We start from the raw sequence: 21,684 nt of genomic DNA, 5'->3' as shown, positions 1-21,684 counted from the left end.
GCCCATAGAAACTTATCCTCCAGTTCTGAGGGAAAGGTAGGGTGACCTTAATGAAAACCATGCCTGACTTCCCCAACTTTAGCCAAATCCTGTCTTTGAAAAACAGTAGATAGTGGTGCCATCCCCAAAGGGGGGCCAGGCCTGCACTGCCCTACTGCAATTCAGGCTAACTGCAAGGCACACAGCACTGTAGGCCGGATTCTGTCACCTTAGGACATTGTTTCCCAAAATTCTTACACTGAGCATCCACTTTGGCTCTTCTGACAGGATTTTCTTTGAGAGTACGTAATAACCACAAGAGGAACCCTCCCCATGTCTTTCTGTGTTCAGTTTACCTCCTTTACGGACTGGTAATCCCACTCTGTGTCTGCGTTGGGAGCAATAAAATGATCTAACCACATCATCATCCTTTCATTTGCAAGCAGAATTTCCACAAGAAAGAATTATTCACCCTTAACAGATGTTGGCTGGAATGAGGCAATTCCAGGGCAGCTAATCATGCAGAGAAGCAGTGGGCAGCCTCTTTTCTCAAGACCTGCTTTGAAGCCACTGAACTATTTTATCCCTTATTCAATTTGTTTTTCACTGCACAGTAGCAGTCCTCCTGCAGCCCATGGCTTGGGGATCATGGCCGTGGCAGACAAAGGGGTTAAATCTCCTTTCTCTGAAAATAAGCACTGCGAGCTCTATTATAGAAGGAATAAATGAGAGGGATGGTGCCTGAGCTGGATAAAATATGAAGCAATAACCTGCTGCTCCGGTCGGTTAAGCAGCGTCTGGGAAGCTGAGGGGACTAAATGCAGATGGCATTTACTGGCCATTTCCTTGAGCTGCCCAAATATTAGAGCTATTAGACAAAACTGACACACAGAAATCCCACGTTCAACCCCCTTTTTTAAGCTGTGGCAGAGTTAAGGAAGAGATGCTATTTAATTTAAGGAAACACCCTTCTCCTGGCTTTACTCCCCCCCCTCCTCAACACTGGGGAGGGGACTTTTCCCAGGTACAAGACAGGAGTGAGTGCCAGCTATACCTGGAGGGGCTCCAATGCTTTTTTCTTGACTCGCTATAGAACAATTTATGAAATACAGCCTATATCTCATGATGTCCACCCAGGCTCCTGGTAAAAAGGATTCCACAACATTCCTGGGCACATTTCTTATTGCTTGTCTAGAGATATGTGTGGCTTTATGCTATTTTTGTTGTCACAATCTCTCCCATTCTCAGCCGTGCTGAAAATTCTCCTTACAGAATTCCCAGGGTTCCCTGAGGAAAGGAATTAATGACTGTAATAGCTTCCTGTAGTGTGGTAGATAATATAGTATTTGTTTTCCTTACAGCCTTTCAACAACCATGCTGTGTATTCTTTCCTCGGTTACAGGCGTAAAGCTTCTTTACCTGTTTCTCTAGGCCAACCAGATTCACTGAAAATTGTCGAGCTTTTCAAAATCCGCCTGTTCGCTCCCCTTCAATTTATTCTCTCTCAACAAAACATTCTTTCAACTTTTGCTCAGTTCCTGGTTGTCCAACATATATAGCATCCTGCACCCACTGAGTAACACTTTACGCAAACTGCTGAGAGGTGTTGATGATTAAGTATTGTTTGCCTGTTAAGCAAGCAAGCAAATGATTCATTGACTGTCACTGAATAGGTCTGATAGATGGCTTGGGCTACTAGCTGAGCACTGCATCACTGCTAGGCCTGAGCTTCAGCCAACGCTCCTCATTGCTATTGCAATGATATTTAGAAATAACAACTATAACCAAAGTAGAAATGCAAGACACCTCACCAAAGTGGGGAAAATCATTACCAGTGACTGTCAAGGAGCTATGTCAACCACAGGGCAGGCACACACCTGGCAGGCACAGAATTCAATTAGCTCTTTATTAACAGCACTCTGGTTTGCCTTTGACGTTGATGAAGCTGACCACTAGCTCCATCATTTCCCCCACTGGCCTTTCACTCTGGATCCATCCTAAGCAGATGAAGGCTGTGTCAAGGGGGCAAGAGCCTCTTCTTGGCCTGTTGCTCAGGACTCTCCTCAATCAAGGTGTCAGAGGTGAGCCAGCAGGTCTGCGACTGTCCTGCTGCTGCATAGCAGGGCCAATCTCTGCCTCCTCTCTATCTGAGTCTGTGCTCACACTGCAACTCTCAGCCTCTAACCCTGTCCTGGAAGATCCTCCTTTTTCCTGATACCTCTTGATTGCTTCTAGTACCTCCCAGCTCATCAAACTGCCCCTCAGTGTCCCACCACTAGGATCTGGGACCTAAGTCATCTTCTGTGCCTTCTTTGGGGGGCTTTTGGGTGGGGGGCTCCTACCACTCTTCCTCATCAAGTTAGTCCCTGACAGTGACTGACCTGTGTGTCTGCTCAGTGTGCTGTCCAGGTGCTAAATACTGAGGGACATTTTCTTTTTATATATAATATTTTATTAGTTTTTTAACATACCAATTTCAACAGTGATTAAATATACTTTTACATCTTATTCAAAAAATTTTTTACTTCCATCAGTCCTGTCTGAAAATTTTCCAATCTAATCTCTTAGTATGCATTTCTTATTTTCCTTATTACATTTCAAACTCATAACCAATATCTCTATCTTTTTCTACTTTGGAACACTTTGTATATTTCTTCTTACAAAACTTCTTGTAGTCCTACTAGCATAATTTGTTGTTCTTCAAATAATTCATATACTTCTTCCAATCGTCTGTAAATCTTTGGTCCCACAGGTTTTGAATCCTTCCTGTCATTTTGTCCAATTCTGCATAGTCCAGTCCATTAATTTCATCTGCCATTCTTCTTTCGTACTGAGGAACATTTTCAAGGCCCTTGTGGCTCCCCCTTTTAGGCTTCTCCTCTCCTCTTCAGAGGAGAACTCCCCTGGCCTAAGCTCCAAGTTCTGGCATGTCCTCTCCTGACATATTGTTGTTTTCTGAAGTGGCAACATGAGTAGGTCCTTGCATCAGATTGGCCATGAGGCTTCCATAGCACACCAAGTTTAGTGGCTGTGGAGCCAATTCTGTAGCTCTGGGGTGGGAGACCTTCAGCAATCCAGATATTGTTGGACTACAACTGGCACCTGCCCCAGCCAGCATGGCCAATGGTTGGGGCTGATGGGAATTGGTGGTCCAGCAGCTTCTGGAGAGCCACAGGTTCCCCATCCCTGCTGTGGCTTCTCCACTGATGCTGTTGTCAGAGAGATTCCAAAGCAGAGCTGGGGACTTCTGTAGATGGATTTCATTAAAGGTCTTAAAGCTGTGCTGCGATATGCAGCCCTCAGAAAGGGAATAAACCAGATGGTTCACACTCATAAAACCCAAGTTCTCTAGTATGTATCCCATTTAGATTTAATCAGCTCATTACTGGATATTAAATAGCATTTGAAAATGAAACACATATTTAATACATAGGGATTTAAGTATTTGTGACTAGTTTTTAATCCTTAATAAATAGATGTAGAAATAATCAGCTATTAAATGAACATACAGGAATTGGTTGATTAACTCTTAATTATAAGGGCAAGTCTTCTTCAATGTATTTATTATAACGCCTCTTTCAGTATTGGCTAATTATGCCACATTTGATTATAGAAGAGGGAAAACCTTATTTATTACAGATTTTTCAGTTCAGTAAATGATGAGTATCTACAGCTAGCTCAATTGTTAAAGCCTTAATAAATGTTTTAATTAATTATTTCATTAAATAAAAGTCTCCTCCAATCTCATGGAGGAAGATTTTTTTATTTTTTATTTGCAAAGGCATTAAAGGAGATTAAGCCATCTCATGCTGTTTCATAGCTTTTGCCAATCTTCCATCAACCCTGGACTTCTAGGGGATTTGAGTTAATAAGAAGTAATTTGTTCTTGTTTTTTTGATTGGCAAGTAAAATTTTCATAACAAAGTATGATTTGTTTGAGAAATGCATTACCTTGTGGTTCTGTTCTGCAATAAAGCAGACATTTGATCTGCAAAAGGGAGGGAAGATGATCCCTAATATCCCATCCTTCGCCCTTTCCCTTTCCTCTTGTCCCTATCTCCATGGCTAAATCCTGAGTTTTGACCTTAAGGGTCTCCTTAAGGGTCTTACACCGAGGGTGTAATCTATAGTTCTTTGGAAGGTATCCAGGGTCCATAAAATATATTGGATCTACTCATCTGTTGTCAGAGACAGAGCTCTGGATACCTATGTTTAAAGGTAAAGGGACCCCTGACCATTAGGTCCAGTCGTGACCGACTCTGGGGTTGCGGTGCTCATCTCACTTTATTGGCCTAGGGAGCTGGCGTTTGTCCGCAGACAGCTTCCAGGTCATGTGGCCAGCATGACTAAGCCGCTTCTGGCGAACCAGAGCAGCACACAGAAACGCCATTTTCCTTCCTGCCAGAGCGGTACCTATTTATCTACTTGCACTCTGACGTGCTTTCGAACTGCTAGGTTGGCAGGAGCAGGGACTGAGCAACAGGAGCTCACCCCATCACGGGGATTCGAACCGCCGACCTTCTGATCGGCAAGTCCTAGGCTTTGTGGTTTAACCCACAGTGCCACCTGCGTCCCTATGTTTAGGACTGGGCAATTAGCTTTGGGACCCTGAGAAAGTCTTATTTTTCAAATATAGCCTCTAGTCCTCATGCCCATGGAGACCCGGAGTCATGGTTCCCACCTTGGGGATTAAAAATTCACACAAAATGATATGTACAGTGGTACCTCGGGTTAAGTACTTAATTCGTTCCGGAGGTCCGTACTTAACCTGAAACTGTTCTCAACCTGAAGCGCCACTTTAGCTAATGGGGCCTCTTACTGCTGCTGTGCTGCCGGAGCACGATTTCTGTTCTCATCCTGAAGCAAAGTTCTAAACCTGAAGCACTATTTCTGGGTTAGTGGAGTCTGTAACCTGAAGGGTATGTAACCTGAAGGGTATGTAACCCGAGGTACCACTGTACAGTTATTTATAATTGAGTACATGAAATTTAGCCTGTATTTATTGCAATGCAATACAATGCAGGTTTCAAACCGACAGGTTTTCGTTTAATGCATTTCCATGTGTGGATGGTTGCTGTGTGTGAATTTGCTGCATTTTAAAAGGCAGCAAATGGTGGCAGATATTAGACCAGGAAAGTTTTGCATTTGAAATTTTCACAAGTTGGGGTTAAGAAAGGGTAAGGTCCATTCCACTCTTTATGGTTTGCTGCAGAAAATATAAATGTCTTGCTGGTGGTTCGAGCAGCAAATACATAACACGTTAACATTAAGTCCCTGTTTACATGCATCCATCTTTAACTACCACCTTACAAATGATTGGGGAACCTGGATCAATGAAGTTTCCTAGATGTTGGCACATGAACATTTAAAAATGTGTATATAGCACACAACATGCTTGTTTCAATGATCGCCCATGTTTCCATGCAAATTAAGATGTGAAGGTCTGATGTAAATGTGTGTGCAATGTCTAAAGGGGATTACAGTTAAGCTTAGGCCAAAACAACTTAGTTAAATTTACTTTGGTGAGAACACACATACCTTCCTTTCCTGTCAAAAGTTTTAATTAATATTCAGACCACCCACACAAGACTCTGCTCACATTGTACTGAATGACCCAAGACGATAGTTGTGGTAAGTGATCTGCAGTGGCCTTTCTGATAAAATGCCACATTTCTAAGAAGACAAAATGTCACATAACCACAGCTCTGCTATCAATACCACAAATGACTCTTTAGGCTTTAAAAGACATGAAAACACTCACAAAAACAAAGAGCTATACACATAGCAGAACATTTGCTATCCCAGCACACTAGTTCCAACTGCAACTAACCAAATCAGCAGGACATAGGCAAGGGAATTTGTCTCCAACTTTTGGTAATGAAATTCATATTACCTTTCAATGTGGAGGTTCCTATTTGGCCATTGTAGCTACTTGCCATCAAATGACCACTCTTTGGAAGGGTCCCTGCTCTTATTTTGAACATGTTTGAGCTCTGTTTAATTGCCACAGGCTGTACTTTTTGCATTGCACTGCTGTTTAACTCCAACTTCTTAATGTGAAAGCTTATGTTGTAATACAGGCATAGGGAACCTCTGGCCCACAGACCAAATTAGGGCTGCCAGACTCCTAATTTGCGCCACAAAGCCATTCTCCTCCAGCCACACCCACCTGTCAGTCACCTGACAGCTCCTGATGTCACTTGTGGATCAGGTGAAGAGGAGGAGGAGTTTGGATTTGATATCCCGCTTTATCACTACCTGAAGGAGTCTCAAAGCGGCTAACATTCTCCTTTCCCTTCCCCCCCATAACAAACACTCTGTGAGGTGAGTGAGGCTGAGAGACTTCAGAGAAGTGTGACTAGCCCAAGATCACCCAGCAGCTGCATGTGGAGGAGCGGAGACGCGAACCTGGTTCACCAGATTACAAGTCTACCGCTCTTAACCACTACACCACATTGCAAAGGGATGTCTGTGGAGGGATGATTGGGAACCTTCTGGGACTGAGAAATTAATTGAGTGCCTGGGTGTATTGGCAGCATGGCTTGCATTCAGTTCTAAATTCAAACACAGTCCACTGCAGACCACACTTGAAAAGAAACGATCAGGACCCACCATATTATGCCTGTGCAGAAACTCTCAGTCCATCCTAGGTGCTCCAGACAAGCTGTTTGTTAATGAAAATTCATCCTGATTAGATGGCACTGTCTATAATGGGCATTCATTCTGAGCGGGGAGGTTAGATGATGTTGTGTCAAAGCAAGTGTCATACCACACTTTCCAGGGTGCTTTTATTATCCCAAAAAGTCAGATCTTTAGAGGAAGTAAATCAGCTGAACAAGACCTTCCCAATCAACTATAATTGCATGATCTGAATCTGCCAGTATGTGGTTGAATGCCACCAGAAAACAGAGACAGTAAGGAAACACCTTTAGTTAAGCATCAAATGGAAAGTTGTTCTTCAACGAGAGAGGAATGGTTGCAATACTTTGTGAGATGCACCTTTCTACATCATTAACTGACTTTCAGGAGGAAACCTTCAGGTCCCTTCCAACTCTACAATTCTATGATTTTATAAAGAGTGAGATAGAAAGGTTATTTATTGATTGGCTAAAAGTTTTCCCTTATAAGCAGCATGGCACAGCAGTCTGGTGTTCAGAGATTGGTGTGTGGAGTTTGAATTGTGTCTGTATATAGAAGTAACTTGTACAAAGCTGTGCTATACTCTATTATTATATTATAAAATAATATAATAAAAGCAAATACAAAATTTGTATTTGCAAATTTATTATAAAAGCAAATACAAATCAAGGTACTGTTCAGCAAGTTATGTTCCTGAGTTGCCTTGGCTACACTGACTAAGCAGCACAGTAGCAGAGAGTTTTGGTTGAGATCCATCAACATTTACAACTCTTTGGCTTTGATTAGACAACTTAAACAGTATTACCCTAGGTGTATCAATGCAGAAACAAGTAGTCATACCTCGGGTTAAAGTAGCTTCGGGATGAATATTTTTGGGTTGTGCACTGTGGCGACCCAGAAGTAATGGAGCCACTCGCACATGCGCAGGTGCTCAAAATGACATCACACGCATGCACGGAAGCGATGAAACGCAACCCACGCAGGCGCAGGCGCACAGTCGCATGTTATGTTCGCTTCACGATGCGAACGGGACTCTGGAATGGATCCCGTTCGCATCCAGAGATACCACTGTACATCAGAAAGAGAGAGCATTCCTTTTCTCAAGCATCTCTTTCCAGCTGCCAGCTCACTCTTTGGATCCTACCACTTGAGGGAAGAAGTGAGCACACACACCAGCCTCTCTGCTTTTTAGCACTGACTCATCCCTGCAAGAAAGTCTGAGCTGAAATGAATATTTATATGCATTTCCCACTTGTGAGTTAGTGAGCTGGTAAGCCTGAGCTTTGCTTTGCAGAATATTGGCAGGTAAACTGAGTTTTAAAAATAACTCCTTGAAGGGCCTCTGCAGCGAACAGCCCAGCCCTTTCTCTCCTACCACAAAGACCACCATCATGAGACCACGGAAAAGGTGTGCCTATAGCCAGCTAGAAAAGCACAAAGAGTGCCCGAGAGGATCAGCAGCAACAATCATGGTTTGCTTTCAAATACTTTTTATAAAAGGAAACAAACATGCAGCTTGTGTTGAGAGCGTTCTTTGTAGGAAATCTTTTCCCATAACTGATACTGGACTTCCTCAGAACCATGGCAACATGTATTTTTCATTCTCTCTGACATACTATTCATTCAAAGCACATCCCCCCCACTCAAAGAATTCTGCGCACTGTAGTTTGTTAAGAGTTTCTGGGAACTGTAACTCTGTGAGGAGTAAACTACAGTGCCCAAAATTCTTTGAGTGGGGGGGGGGGATGTGTTTTAAAGGTATAGTATGTACACACAACCTATGTCTTATCTCCAAACCATGAACAATTGTTCAGTCCCCAAAGCATTTCTTTGGTTACTGTGGTTAACAACTTGTCTCTATTGACTAAACTTTCAGGATGTTATTTTTATTTAGGTTACTGATTTGATTGTGCAGACCGTTTTGACTCAACAGCAGAGAAAAACCTTGAGAAAAGGTTTGCCAAGACATCTTTGAGAGTTACAGAATTTCTTTTCACTGTTATTTCCAAAGTCCTACCTAGGGCACTGCATATAATACAGCCCTTCTCAACTGATTCAACATCACATCTTTAAAATTCTCTGTTTCATGAGTCTACGCAATCTGAATCCAATAGCCACAGTGCTTTATTGTCCCCCACAGAGTTGGTTGTGGATATGTGGGGACTGCAAACCGTTCTTGCTTTGTAGCACTTTCTCCCCACACAACAACATCAGAGCATCCCTGCTGGATCCTGCCAAACTCCACCTAGTCGACCATGATTTTCCCCACAGCAGTCAGCTAGATTCTTGTAGGAGGCTCACAAGCAAGGCTTCTGTGGAGTAGCCCTTTCTTGCAGTTGCTTTCCAGCATTTGGTGTTTCTGTCTTTGAAGGTTCCTTATATCCACAGTGTCCAAGAGCCATACATCCTAGATCGACTATGTGATGCCCTCCAAATGTTGTTGGGTCCCAGCTCACATCAGGTCCAGTTAGCATAGCCAATAGTCAGGGATGATGGGAACTGGAGCCCAACAACATATAGAGGGCACTACAGTGGCTGCACCCTGTCAGAGAAATCCTACCATACATTTAAAGCATATTTAAAGCACATGGCTTCCACCAAAGGATCTTGGGAACTGAAAATTTTTAGGGGCAACTGGAACTCACCGGAACTCAGTTCCAGCACCTCTCAAATGGGCACCATTACCATTATAAGAGAACCAGGGAAATATTCATGGTGAGTTCCAGCACCCCCTTTTCTAGAAAAATAGCACTGTTAAGCGTGCTTTGAATCATAGCTCTGTCCAGGGTAAACTACACTTCCCAGAATTCTTTGGGGGAAGTCATGTGCTTTAAATGTATGGTGTGGATATCACTTAAGCTAATGGCCATCACCACCTCTTCTAAAAGTGCACTGCGCATATGCTAGTGCTAACAATTGTCCTATATCCTACATGACAGATACAGTGAACTATTAATCTATTAATCTTCAAGGGTAATGTAGAATTGTGCAGTGACATCTGCAGTCAGAGAAGCTTAGAATTATAGAATTGTAGAGTTGGAAGGGACCATGAAGGTCATTTACTGGAAAAATGTTGCTATGGTATTATCTAATCTAATGTCTTGTTTCAAAGCTATGTTATTTTGGGCTGTTGCTTTTTTAACTTTGTTATTTTCCTTGGCATCTTGACCATGAACTATGTAAAACTTTTCTGTAGCAGGCATCCAATAAAACCAGATAGAGTTCATCATAACACCACACTGTGAGCATTAGGGTTTTGTTTTGTTTTTACAAGCACATTAAAACAGCAGCCTAGGGGTTGTATTGGAGCACATGTTTAGAAGGCCTGGGTGAACAAAAAGGTATTCACTTAGTACCATAAATATGCATGTGATAGGCACACTGCTAATACTCTCTCCTTCCAGGGATATGAATCCACATCTGGCTACATAGTAACCCACCAAACGATTGACACCAATTCAGGGGTAACATCAGAGGCCGAGTTTGCACTGTGGCATTTCTAACTTGAAGCTTGTGTATCTCACTATGAATGGAGACTTGAAAAGCTTCAACCACAGGCCTCATGAAGGTGTCCCTGCTATCTTAGGAGAGACAGATGGCCTTTTCATTGGTGGTACCACAAATGCAGAATGCTCTCCCTTTATCTGCCGCTTACGTTATACCCTTATCTGTCCCAGGTGACGACCTTTTTATTTTCCTGAGCTTATCGGGTGTCATTTCAATCCTGCTAACTGCTTTTTAAATTGTGCAGCTTTTGTTCAAATTTACAGTGCTTTTTTTGACGAATTGTTCCAGGAATGTTACTGATGGGTGTTCTAGAAATACTTTAAACAAATAAGCAATGAGTTACCACACTCTTCGCAATCTAGAAACCGGAAATGATTTTTAAAGCATATACTCAGCCAGCCAAATATCACAATGGACTCAGCTAGACTGGTAAAGAAAAAGCGATTTATATGTGTTGTACGTGTGATATAACTTTGTGCCACCAAATGACAATGTGGAGTCCCGTTTTTCTCTACCTGTTTTCCCTGTTTAAATTTACAACGGCTTTAAACTGAAACACTTCTTTGATGTGTCTAGATCCAGCCACTGATTATTATTTTTCTACACCATCTTACAGTCCAGGTGTCAAAACAACCTTATAAATGTCTCTCAACCACACTGCAGCTGCCCCCCACCAGTGCATTTCCTGAGCAAAAAGAGTGTGCTATAGACAGGAGCATTTGCAGGAAAGTGGGGTCTGTGGTCTTCTCAGTGGCTCTGAACCCAGGAAGCTTGTTTTGCTCAGTGTTGCTCAAGCCTGTCATTAGAGTGCACAGCACCTGCACACCTTGCTAGGCTATATGCTCACCAAAAGAGGTGCCTCACATAAGGCTCCCATTCTGTGTGCCAACCCCTTCACTTTACAGAAATTCTAGTGTTCCTAAGATCTGTCAGCACCAGCACCAGCCCAGGACAGTTTGCCACCTGAGGCCAGATGCCCTGCCTCCTGTGCCGCTGCTTCTTCTTCCACCATCACCAGGCAGCCCCCTGCACTGCAAAGGAACAGGCAGGACAGGCCTGCCCCACAGTGATCATTTCAGCCGCTGATGCAGGAGGAAGGGGAACTAAAAGGAGAAAGTCTCTTTTTTGTGTCCCCCCTCCCCAATTGCTGCTACATCCATGCTCCCCTTGTTGACACAGGGGAGGGGAACAAAGAGTTGGCAGGCAATGCAAGCAGGGGAACAGCCCCTTGTAAGTATTATAAAATACTGTGATTTATTTGTTTACCATTTTTAAAAGGATAAATCCTCATAAATGCATTTATTTAGTTATGAAAAGACTGATGACTTCACCCATTACACCAAAGCCTGTTCCTACAAATCTTACATTAACCCAGTGTTTGAATAATGGTCGTCATGTATGGGCAGAAACTTTCGTCAGTCCATACATTTCCATGCTTGCTCAGCTATGTCGTTTGTGCCTCCCCCAAGTAAACAGTTCTGCAAGCTTTCCAAGAATCACTGTCGCTCATTCATTTAACTGGTATTCCAGTTACCATAGTATTTGCCAGAAGACAGACATGGAGAAAAAAGTACAGGGAATAATAAATCATCTAATCATAAACCAGATTACCAATAGGCTCTCCAGGTCAAAGTATCATAACATCAGAATTCCAAGCCATGTGTGGAACCTCAGGTGACATCAGTGAGTGGGTTGCAAGAAAGTATACATAAACAAACTCCTAGGATGACTAGTCCCAGAAGGAGGAGTAGAGAAACCCATGAATATCATGGCAGCTGGAAGACAGTAGGAGGAGAAATCTCATCGGCTGGTAAGAACATTTGTTGTACAAATGCGCACAACATATATTCGTGTCTTTCTAGGATGTATGGTAACATTAGGAAATGTCAGTGTTGGAATGTAAACCAAAATTGTGCAAGGAGGATATCTTGTGGTGAGAGATGCCTCAAAAAATACCTTTTGATAGAGATTGATTGAAATGTTTATAGCACATTCTTGACTGAAATATTTATTGCTCATTCTGGCAACAGAGGTCTGAGGAAAGGACCATTGCTTTGTGTGCAGAAGGTCGGAGGTATAATCCCTGGCATCTCCAGGTAGGTCTGTTAGAGGCTGCTATCTGAAAACCAGGAAAGAAACTACCAGACATAGACAATTCTGAACTAGATGGACCAATGGTCTGACTCAGTAAAAGGTAGCTTCCTAAATTCCTATAGACTCATAAACTTAGAAGTCTTGCTAAGCTCACTTTTTATCGGGAGTCAAATACACAGTATCAAACCCTGGGAAATTATGTTCTAGGAAACAAAAAATCACGAAGTCAAAAAACCTATGCAAATGTCTAAAAATACAAAATTATTACTTCTTACTATACATTATAAGGCTGACATAATGGTGCAACTCCATCATGATTACAGAACAGCAAGCAAGAAAAAAACACACCCAAGCAGTGGGGGGGGGGGGCAGCCCGCCCATGTGAGCTATTTAAAGGAGAGTGGGAGGTTTTGCAGACCACACTCTGAAGTGTGTGCATCACTCCTTAAAAAGAGGGTTTGGAAGAGCTGTGAGGACAGGGCTTGGGGTGAGCTGTGAGAGAGTAGGCAAGGAGATGGGTGGTGTGTAAAGTGAAGGGGTTGTTCGGGTGTAAACTGAGAAGCGGGGTTGGCCTGGTGTCGGGACAGGGGGAGTGGCAAAGGGGTTAGTAGGTAAGCAGGGTGGGTGGTATTCTTGCTAAAAAGTTTAAGTTTAAAGTATTATTTAAATGCCTTTTTTCCAGTCAGTGACTTGAGCTTCCTTCAATTAAAGTGGTTATAATAACAATACTTGATCTTGATTCTTAGCAGATTCCAGCTTTGTTATTCATTGTTTGCAGTAAATATTGCAGCAGTGGATTTTGCTGGGTCTTAGAATGACGGGATTATTCCATCTGGCAAGAGATCACTTCTAATTATTATACACATTGCTCATAGTGTTGCGCCTCAGGCTGCACGTCATGTCTTCATAGACCATATTTTGTGTTTCTGCTGCCTTTCCTTTGTTGCAGCATTTCTTGATCTGTTAAAGGGGGAGAAAGCAGGCAGCAATTAATATGCATTGCTCACAAGGATCCATCCCAAAGGGCTGGAGTCAACATTGATAAGGGGAGGGATGGGTAGGCATGTGTTGATCTGATACCCAGTGTGTTGGAAAAAAAGTAGGGTATAGAAAAGGAGAGCTTTGGCCTCTTCTATATCCAAGCACTGATACAGATCACTACTATAGCAGCTTGAAGACATCTGCCCCAGTCTGGAGAAGCCTGGTTCAACTGACAAAAGACTTTGAAACAATAGCACTAGGCAACTCACACCTAAAAGGTAAAGGTAAAGGGACCCCTGATTGTTAGGTCCAGTTGCGGACGACTCTGGGGTTGCGGCGCTCATCTCGCTTTACTGGCTGAGGGAGCCGGCGTACAGCTTCCGGGTCATGTGGCCAGCATGACTAAGCTGCTTCTGGCAAACCAGAACACCTGAAAGTATTTTGCTGCAATTGTAATGGAAGCAAAATTTATCACAGGATTGTGATACATTAGCACTTGGAAGCAGAGGCAGCAGGTGTTGCTCCCTAGCTCACTGGGAGGCCAAATACTTTGCATGCAGAAGGTCCTTGGTCCCATCCCCAGCATCTCCAGGTAGGTTTGGAAAGGACCACCATCTGAAACCCCGGAGAGCTGCTGCCAGCTAGTGTAGGCAAAACTGAACTAGATGGACCAATGGTCTGACTCAGTATAAGGCAGAATGTCTTTGCGGGGGAAACTCAGGAATGCAACAATTTAGGATGAATGTTATCTATGTGTTCAGAGATACAGGGCTTCTCCACACTTCCTCTTGTCCTGCTGCCCTCCTCTGGGGAAAACCATGCTAGGAACAAACAGCAATTCAGATTTTAACCAGATTGATGTTTGCTCCAACTGAGAGCTGAAGAGTCGGGTTTCCCTGGGAAAGGAGCAGGCAAGGGGAGAACCACTTGGATCCATGTCTAGAAAGCGTGGATCAAGCAGAAAACTACTCGGAAAAGCCCATGCTGTTGTGGATGGCATCAATTCTGAGGGGAGAAAAGCTATCATGGGAGCACCTATCTTTTAGGTAAAGTCATCACTGGTATTAAAAGGTAAAGGGACCCCTGAACATTAGGTCCAGTCGTGACCAACTCTGGGGTTGCGGCGCTCATCTTGCTTTATTGGCCGAGGGAGCCGGCGTACAGCTTCTGGGTCATGTGGCCAGCATGACTAAGCCCCTTCTGGCAAACCAGAGCAGTGCACAGAAACGCCGTTTACCTTCCTGCCGGAGTGGTACCTATTTATCTACTTGCACTTTGATGTGCTTTCGAACTGCTAGGTTGGCAGGAGCTGGGACCGAGCAACAGGAGCTCACCCCGTCGCGGGGATTCAAACTGCTGACCTTCTGATCGGCAAGTCCTAGGCTCTGTGGTTTAACCCACAGTGCCACCCGCATCCCTATCATTGGTATTGCTCAGCTTTAATTATTGCAGAGGAAAAGCCTTTAGTGTGCTTTTCTATTCTGTTAAATTGGGATAATTCTGTGCACTCAGTCTGTCAACATGCTTTGATGTGGTTTTGAATCTTCAGTCTATTTCTTTTCTCTTCAGCACTGAGATTGCATGAGCCCATTCAGTCCTGAAATAACTATCATACTGAGTCCAAGAGACCATCTCATTCATACAGACCCATGAAAAAGCACGTTATTATGCCAACAAGTTAGCAATTATGGGGAAGGGGAGAGAGATTCTGATGCTATATACTTGGGAATATTTCCTCAGTGAGGTGCAAATCTTTTAGGAGGAAGACTGGAAGACTGATGGAACTCAGCTAACATGAAGGAAAGTGTTAGTCATACTCACATCTATATGAGATAGGATAAAATATCCCAGTCCAACAAGCAAGAGCAGTGACATGAAGATAAGGATATATGGCACCCAGAGAAATGAAGGACACTCGGTTAGCTTCATAGCTGAGGTCTCTTTAGAGATAGAAAGAGAGGAACATGTTTTGTTACTTTCCACACAAGCCTATGGTGAAGAAGAGCAAATCAGGAACCCAATTGCTATGCTGGGGTTGTGGATGCAAGTTTTGCCATTTACAAGTCTTTCTCCAAACATGCCCTAAGATATAAATGTCTGTCATGAACAGAAGAATTAATGTTTCCTTAATTAACATCATCTGTACTGTCCGTAAAGAGTTATGGGCATTGTACAGAAGAGGGACACTCTCTGATTCTGCCTCATCTCTGTCTTCTGGTCCCCCTTCTCTTCTGCCTCTGAGTCTGGACTGCCCTCTGCCACAGCCTCTTCCTGCTCACTAAACCCTGTTGCTTCTTCAGCTTCTGACACCTCCTTCTCCCAGCCTGCTCCCACTTCTCCCTCTGACCACTCATTGTCCGTCCCGTCCCCCCACCTGCCTCTGAGCCTTCTTCCACTGAGGGTTCCCTTGGGGATTCCCCAGTTGGTGCCTCCCAGCACTCCTCTGCATTCAGCCAGTCCATGACAGCTTACTGCACAGATGGTATGAGTTAGTTGTGTGTACAGTGGTACCTCGGGTTACATACGCTTCAGGTTACAGACTCCACTAACCCAAAAATAGTATCTCAGGTTAAGAACTTTGCTTCAGGATGAGAACAGAAATCGTGCTCCGGCGGCGCAGTGGCAGCAGGAGGCCCCATTAGCTAAAGTGGTGCTTCAGGTTAAGAACAGACTTCTGGAACAAATTAAGTACTTAACCCGAGGTACCACTGTATATACATGCACAGACACATTTTGCTAGATACTTGTCTTTCTCTTTGTAGCCAACAAATTGAGCTGCCATTCCCTCTAACTGTTGAAGTAATGATTGTTCCTGACCCACCTTTCACTGCCAAGATGATAGTGCTGAAATTCATTATCCTGGGCTCCTGGTTAATTATCAGGGTGCCCGCACACAAATACCCATCACTGTCATTCTTCTTCACATGCTTCAGCATTATCGTCGATGCGTTCTTCAGCTGAAAGTACTCCATGCGGTATGCATATTCAGGAGCTTTGGTCATGCGTAGATCCTGCTTTTTCACATATAGCACATCCATGGCTTTCACAAGTGTTCGTCTCAAACGCAGCCCCGACATCGCCTGTTGGTCAAACTTGCAAGTAATATTGACAGACTCCCCTTCCTCAGCAGTGAGAACTATTAGCTCTGGTTTGTTTTCTGTGACTTAAAGGGAAAAAAGGGGGAGGGACAGGCATACAGGACAGGTGAGACTCTGAAGATATTGGCCGTATTGCTTTGAAATAATGGGACTTACCTATACACTTGCACAATTGACTTCAGTGGGTTTTAAGAAGGATGGATTGCACCAGGTTTCAAATGCTGAAACCAACAGGAGCTGAGAGTGGATACAATCATTTCAGTTTCTGAAATGGTGGAAGCCCTTTCACTCTTGAGTAGGAATGGACAGCACAGTCAATTTCAGTGACTCCCAGTTTCTTAGCTCCCCAGTCTTTAGTTCAGTTTGCTACATTCCTGCGTCATTTGCATTCTTTCAGTAACCAAGTCCTCATGAAAATAAGTCCACATTTTAGGGTGCATTTCTCCTAATAGACACATTTTTGTATGTACTTTTCCCCGGCTTGTATATTTCTGCAGTGTACTTTGTTATTTTTCTTAGTGCATGCATTTTAATGCATGTTTTCCTAATAAAGAAATTTCTGCAGAAATATTTTTGTTAGAGAACTGCACTGCGAAATTTGGAAATTCAAATTCCAAAGGATACCAGTGTTTCAGTTTGTGTACTGTTTTGGGAAGCACAAATCAGGTGGTTCGTATTAAAATGCAAAGTGAACCCAATTTCTCCCTTGCTTCCTTGGGAGATAAAGGGGATACATATTCCTCCAGACTGTGCTACTGCTTCTGGGAATTCAGCACTCACACCGCAACTAGTTCCTGGAGAAATCAGATTTTCCTCACTAGCACCAACATGCTTTTGAGTTTTAGATATGAATGTGCTTGTCTGCAGTTGTCCGTAGCCCCTGAAATATCACTGTTTGCAGGAGACAGATACAACACAGGGATGTTTAATTTTAAAAAAATAAAAAAAATGCTTGTTATTGTGTTAGCATTTTTCTGGGTGCATATTCTAATGGTGTGGGCAATGAGTTATCTGCCTGCATGTGACCTTTAAGAGAAAATAATGGAGAATTTGAGCAAGAGAACTACTACCACCCCGCCAGAAGAAATGCCTACCACTTGAGATTATTATTTTATTTGGTTTCTTCATCCTGGAAGACTGTCCCTACCACGCACACACACACACGCACAGCACTGAAGAATGTCCCTTCCAGTTTTATTTGTTTGCCTGCTTAAAGGTATGAGAATGTTTTTCTTTGTCCAGTCTCTCTGTAGTAAGACCGCTTCCACACATGGAAATTTAGGAAGCTGTGTTCTGATTCAGTATATCAGACCACTGAGACATCTATTGAAATATCGTCTATATAAAGGCGGTCCAACTTTTCATACTAATTGGGACGCAAGAGTACTTCAGCACAGAACCCGCGGCCCACACACTGAATTAAATGTCCATATCGTGAATTAAAGTGTTCACAATATATTTAATATAATTTAATATACACAATATATTTAAATATATATAATTAAATACACAATTAATATATTTAATTGATTTAATTATTAAACAAATTTAATATCCAAACAGATGTATGCACTTTTGTTAGCAACCCATGACACAAATGATAATTTTTTAAGATTTTAAGATTATTATTCTTGAATCTGGCGGGAAGGCCACAAGTTGAACCACCTTAGTCTACACCAGGGGTAGTCAACCTTTTTGTACCTACCGCCCACTAATGCATCTTTCTTGATGGTAAAATTTCCTTACCACCCACCAGTACTCAATGGAAGGAGGATTCAGCTTGTGCCATAGAACCCCCTACTGCCCACCTAGAATTCTGAAACGTCTACTAGTGGGGGGTAGGGACTAGCTTGACAACCCCTGGTCTACCCTGACTCACAATGACTTTCCAGGGTTTCTTAGCCCTACCTGGAAATACCAGGGATTCACACTGGCCAATTTCACGCATAATGCCTAGCCATGGTTTGTTTAACAAAGTTAAGCACAGTTGACAAATAAACCATGAATTGTTTCTTTAAAGCTTGTTTTGTTTTACAGCTGCTCTTGCCTTTGTTGTTTGGTGAGTGTCTGGAGTGTAGTGGTCAAACAAACCATGGTTTACAAAGCATGCTGAGTTCACATATACCATCAAATCAAGGTTCATAAGCCAACAACAAACCATGGTTTCAGATTGCGGTTTGCTAGCAGTAAGCAAACATAGCCAATCCATCGAAAAGGGTTCACACATAATTCTAAGCCATTAGTAAACCATGATTTAGTGGTATGTGGAAACCAGAGAACTGTTGCTGCAGTGTTTTCTAAAGACGCTCACTTTCATTGCAGAAAACCTACATTTCTCAGCATCTACCCCATAACATTATGTTAATAGGAAAATGCAAAGTTCCTGACGACTGTCATCCACCCACCCTACCTACTGTCACAGAGAGGCCTACCAGAGCCCATTATCACCTTATTCTGGTACAGCCAAAATCATTTAATTTAGATAACTTTTTTTGCATAGACACGAGGATCTGCTTTCTGCTGTTTTTATTTGAATATTTGATATCTTTTACTGTCTCTCCCCCCCCCCCCATTGAGAACTCATCATTTATGGAGGGGGAAATTAGGCACAATGAGGACTAGTTCTCAGAAAGCTTTGAGGAGAGTTCAGTATCTTAATCTTTTATATATAAATTTAGCTTAAACCACCATGTAGCCACTAATTATATTCATACACTCAGGTTTCAAAATTAATAATAGACTATTAACATTGCCTGTAGCAGTATTTTTCTTTTCTGCAGACACAAACAGTGTTTTATTCACTGGCTGTGCAGCAGGCATGCATGCACGCACGCACACGCACACACAGACACCCCAAACAAAAATCCCTGTCAAATGCCATGTTAATTGACTCTAGCTCAGTCATTTGATATCAAAAGAGGGTCAAACTGCACTTTACCTTCTACAGAGTTTTCAGAAAGCATTGCAAAATGGCTCCTTCTATTTTGAGAAAAAGCAGCTATATGACCCTGATCTGGAATCTGAACCACATCAAATCCCGCAATAGCTTACGATGAACACCACCTTTGAGTGCAAAATAGCAGCTGGGGTGGGGTGAGGTTTTTTAGTAGGAAATTATTAACATGTAAATTCACTGTAAATGGCATCATGTATGCAGGGAAACATTTGGGCCATGTAGATTATGATTTCCCAAATCCAAAAATCTTCAAAAACGTAAAGATCTCAAAATGGGAATTTCAAATTTGATACACATTTTGGGATTCATGGGACTTTCAACTGGGGTGGGTGGGGGGATAATGTTATTTTTCAAGAGTTAAAAGACATGAGGAGTTTCTACTTGTATGATGTTAACAGCTATGATGGATATGACAAAGGGGAGCCTCTGAAGCAGGACCAGTCGAATACGTTTTGGCACCCGAGGCAAACTACTAAATGGTGTCCCTTTGCCTACCAGAGAAGAAGGGGTGAAGATCTTCATCAAGAATGAGGGTGGGGAGAGAAGGATCCACATTGGGATCTCCTGCCCCCAGTGGCGTAGCGTGGGTTGTCAGCACCCGGGGCAAGGCAAGTAATTTGCACCCCCTAACCCCTGGATTTGCGCCCCCTAACCCGTGGATTTGCGCCCCCTAACCCTAACCCCCAGATGTTGCACCCAGTGCGAACGGCCCCCCCTGCACCCCCCACGCTACACCACTGCCTGCCCCTGTGAATCCTGCTGCCCTAAGCAATCACTTCACTGGGCTTCATGGGTCAGCCAGCCCTGCTCTGAGTTCACTTCAAGACAACTTGTTTATTGATCATTCACCTTAATAATGTTTCAAAAAGTTTGCAATCTGATTGTATTTTTGAGCATTTGTTCTGTTTGTGGAGAGGTTAGAGAACATTGCATCAAGCAAACATTATGCCGCACTTCCTAGTGCATTTCTCTATCACCTTCCTCAGCAAAATGTCTGGAGGTTTGTTTGTTTTTCTTAGGCACAAGAGCTCCAAATCAAATTTAATTGCACAACCTGAATTTGCTGGTATGTGACTGAATCCCATCTGAAAATAGCAACAGTCTAGAAACGCCCCAAGAAACAGTAGGATGTTATTGGTAGAACCCTAGTTGCAGAAATGGGGAGGGGGAGGACCTTAGGGGGGAAATTAAGGAGGCAACCCCTCCCCTCCCCGCCACAGATACAGATACAATGCAGCAAAGTCAGAAAAAATTGTAATTTTCTTATCCTTACCATCGGAGGCTGATGTTCCATGGGAAAGCAGGGCGAGAACATGCATGGCAAGCACCCAATTGGGCATTTTGCAGAATGACTCTCTTAAAACTCTGCAGCAGAACTGGCTTGTCGCTGAAGTGACTGAACTGATTCTGAACTGAAAACACAGCAACCCTGAGGACTGATGTTAACCACAGACAAGTCACATGGGACATGTTGAGCTCGTAAGTGTGATGGGTATGTGGGTAAGAAAATAAATAGATAATGAAACATTTTCAAGGCTCGGGGTTCAGAATTGTTTGTGCTTTATATGTCTGGGGAGCTGCAAGTCTCATGTTTTTCCAAAGGCAAAGCTTTTGTACACAGCTGTTCAAGTAGACCAGCACCCAGCCACAACAGTGCATATATTAGATGCTATAGGAAGTAGGGAGGCCAGATGCAAAAGAAGACAGGCTCCCATAGTGCACCTGTTAAGTGTTGTGTAGAAAAGAGGGGTTTCAGCAGGTGTAGCTGGCATAAGCTGTACCTAGTGCAATTCCCTTTTCTGCACAGCAGAGCCCTGTTCTCTTTTGCATGTGAAAGGGATGTAGTGAGTTACAAGTAACATACACAACATACACATGTGAAAGGGATGCAGTGAGTTACAAGTAACAATAGCACTTACAATATATATATATATATATATATACAATACAATATATTACAATACAATATATATATACAATACAATATATTACTATATATATATATATATATATATATATATATATATACATACACTGTATGTGTATATATATATATATATGCTTTCGTAGATTTTCACGGGTACAGGAATGCAGGTTTTGGTGTCCTCGGGTGTCTTCCCGTGTAAAAGTTGGGGTGTCTAGGCGACGTTTCGACGAGGTCTCACTCGTCATCTTCAGGCTGGTGCTTTCGGCTTCTTGTTACTGGAACAGAGCAGGATCTCAGTGTTTGTGTTCCTATAAATACTGTTGAGGAGGTGTGGTGTATAGCCTCCAATGTTCTGGGCAGAGAGGAGGTTCCCAGGCTAGTGTGCCTTTTCTTCTTTTGTTCCTTAATTACTTGAGGGATATCTTGAGTGATTTCTTGAGTGATTTCCTGAATCCCACTTAGGTGGGTCATTAGGTGTGGATTAGTTGCTAAAGCCTTCGTGT

General features: G+C 42.8%; 1 protein-coding gene across 2 annotated transcripts; it reads right to left on the bottom strand.

Annotated features, from left to right (window-relative positions):
* Positions 1-11,409: 11,409 nt before the first annotated feature.
* On the bottom strand, positions 11,410-20,851 carry LOC310672013 (uncharacterized protein). 2 transcript variants are annotated; one of them, XM_083428510.1, is made up of 4 exons: positions 20,528-20,851; positions 16,022-16,363; positions 15,022-15,140; positions 11,410-13,179 (listed from the first exon to the last, which is right to left on the bottom strand). In XM_083428510.1, the coding sequence occupies exons 1-4, from the start codon at positions 20,592-20,594 to the stop codon at positions 13,069-13,071; spliced, it is 639 nt and encodes a 212-aa protein (XP_083284636.1). In that variant the 5' UTR covers positions 20,595-20,851; the 3' UTR covers positions 11,410-13,068. The 2 variants fall into 2 exon arrangements, with proteins under 2 accessions (XP_083284636.1, XP_083284637.1); XM_083428511.1 differs by lacking the exon at positions 20,528-20,851 and adding an exon at positions 16,455-17,016.
* Between the last annotated feature and the right edge of the window lie 833 nt (positions 20,852-21,684).

Source organism: Podarcis tiliguerta, assembly GCF_965153285.1.
Source record: "Podarcis tiliguerta genome assembly, chromosome: 2".
Classification (NCBI taxonomy): domain Eukaryota; kingdom Metazoa; phylum Chordata; class Lepidosauria; order Squamata; family Lacertidae; genus Podarcis; species Podarcis tiliguerta.
Note: the sequence above shows the minus strand (reverse complement) of the source record. Positions and strands in the feature narration are given on the sequence as shown.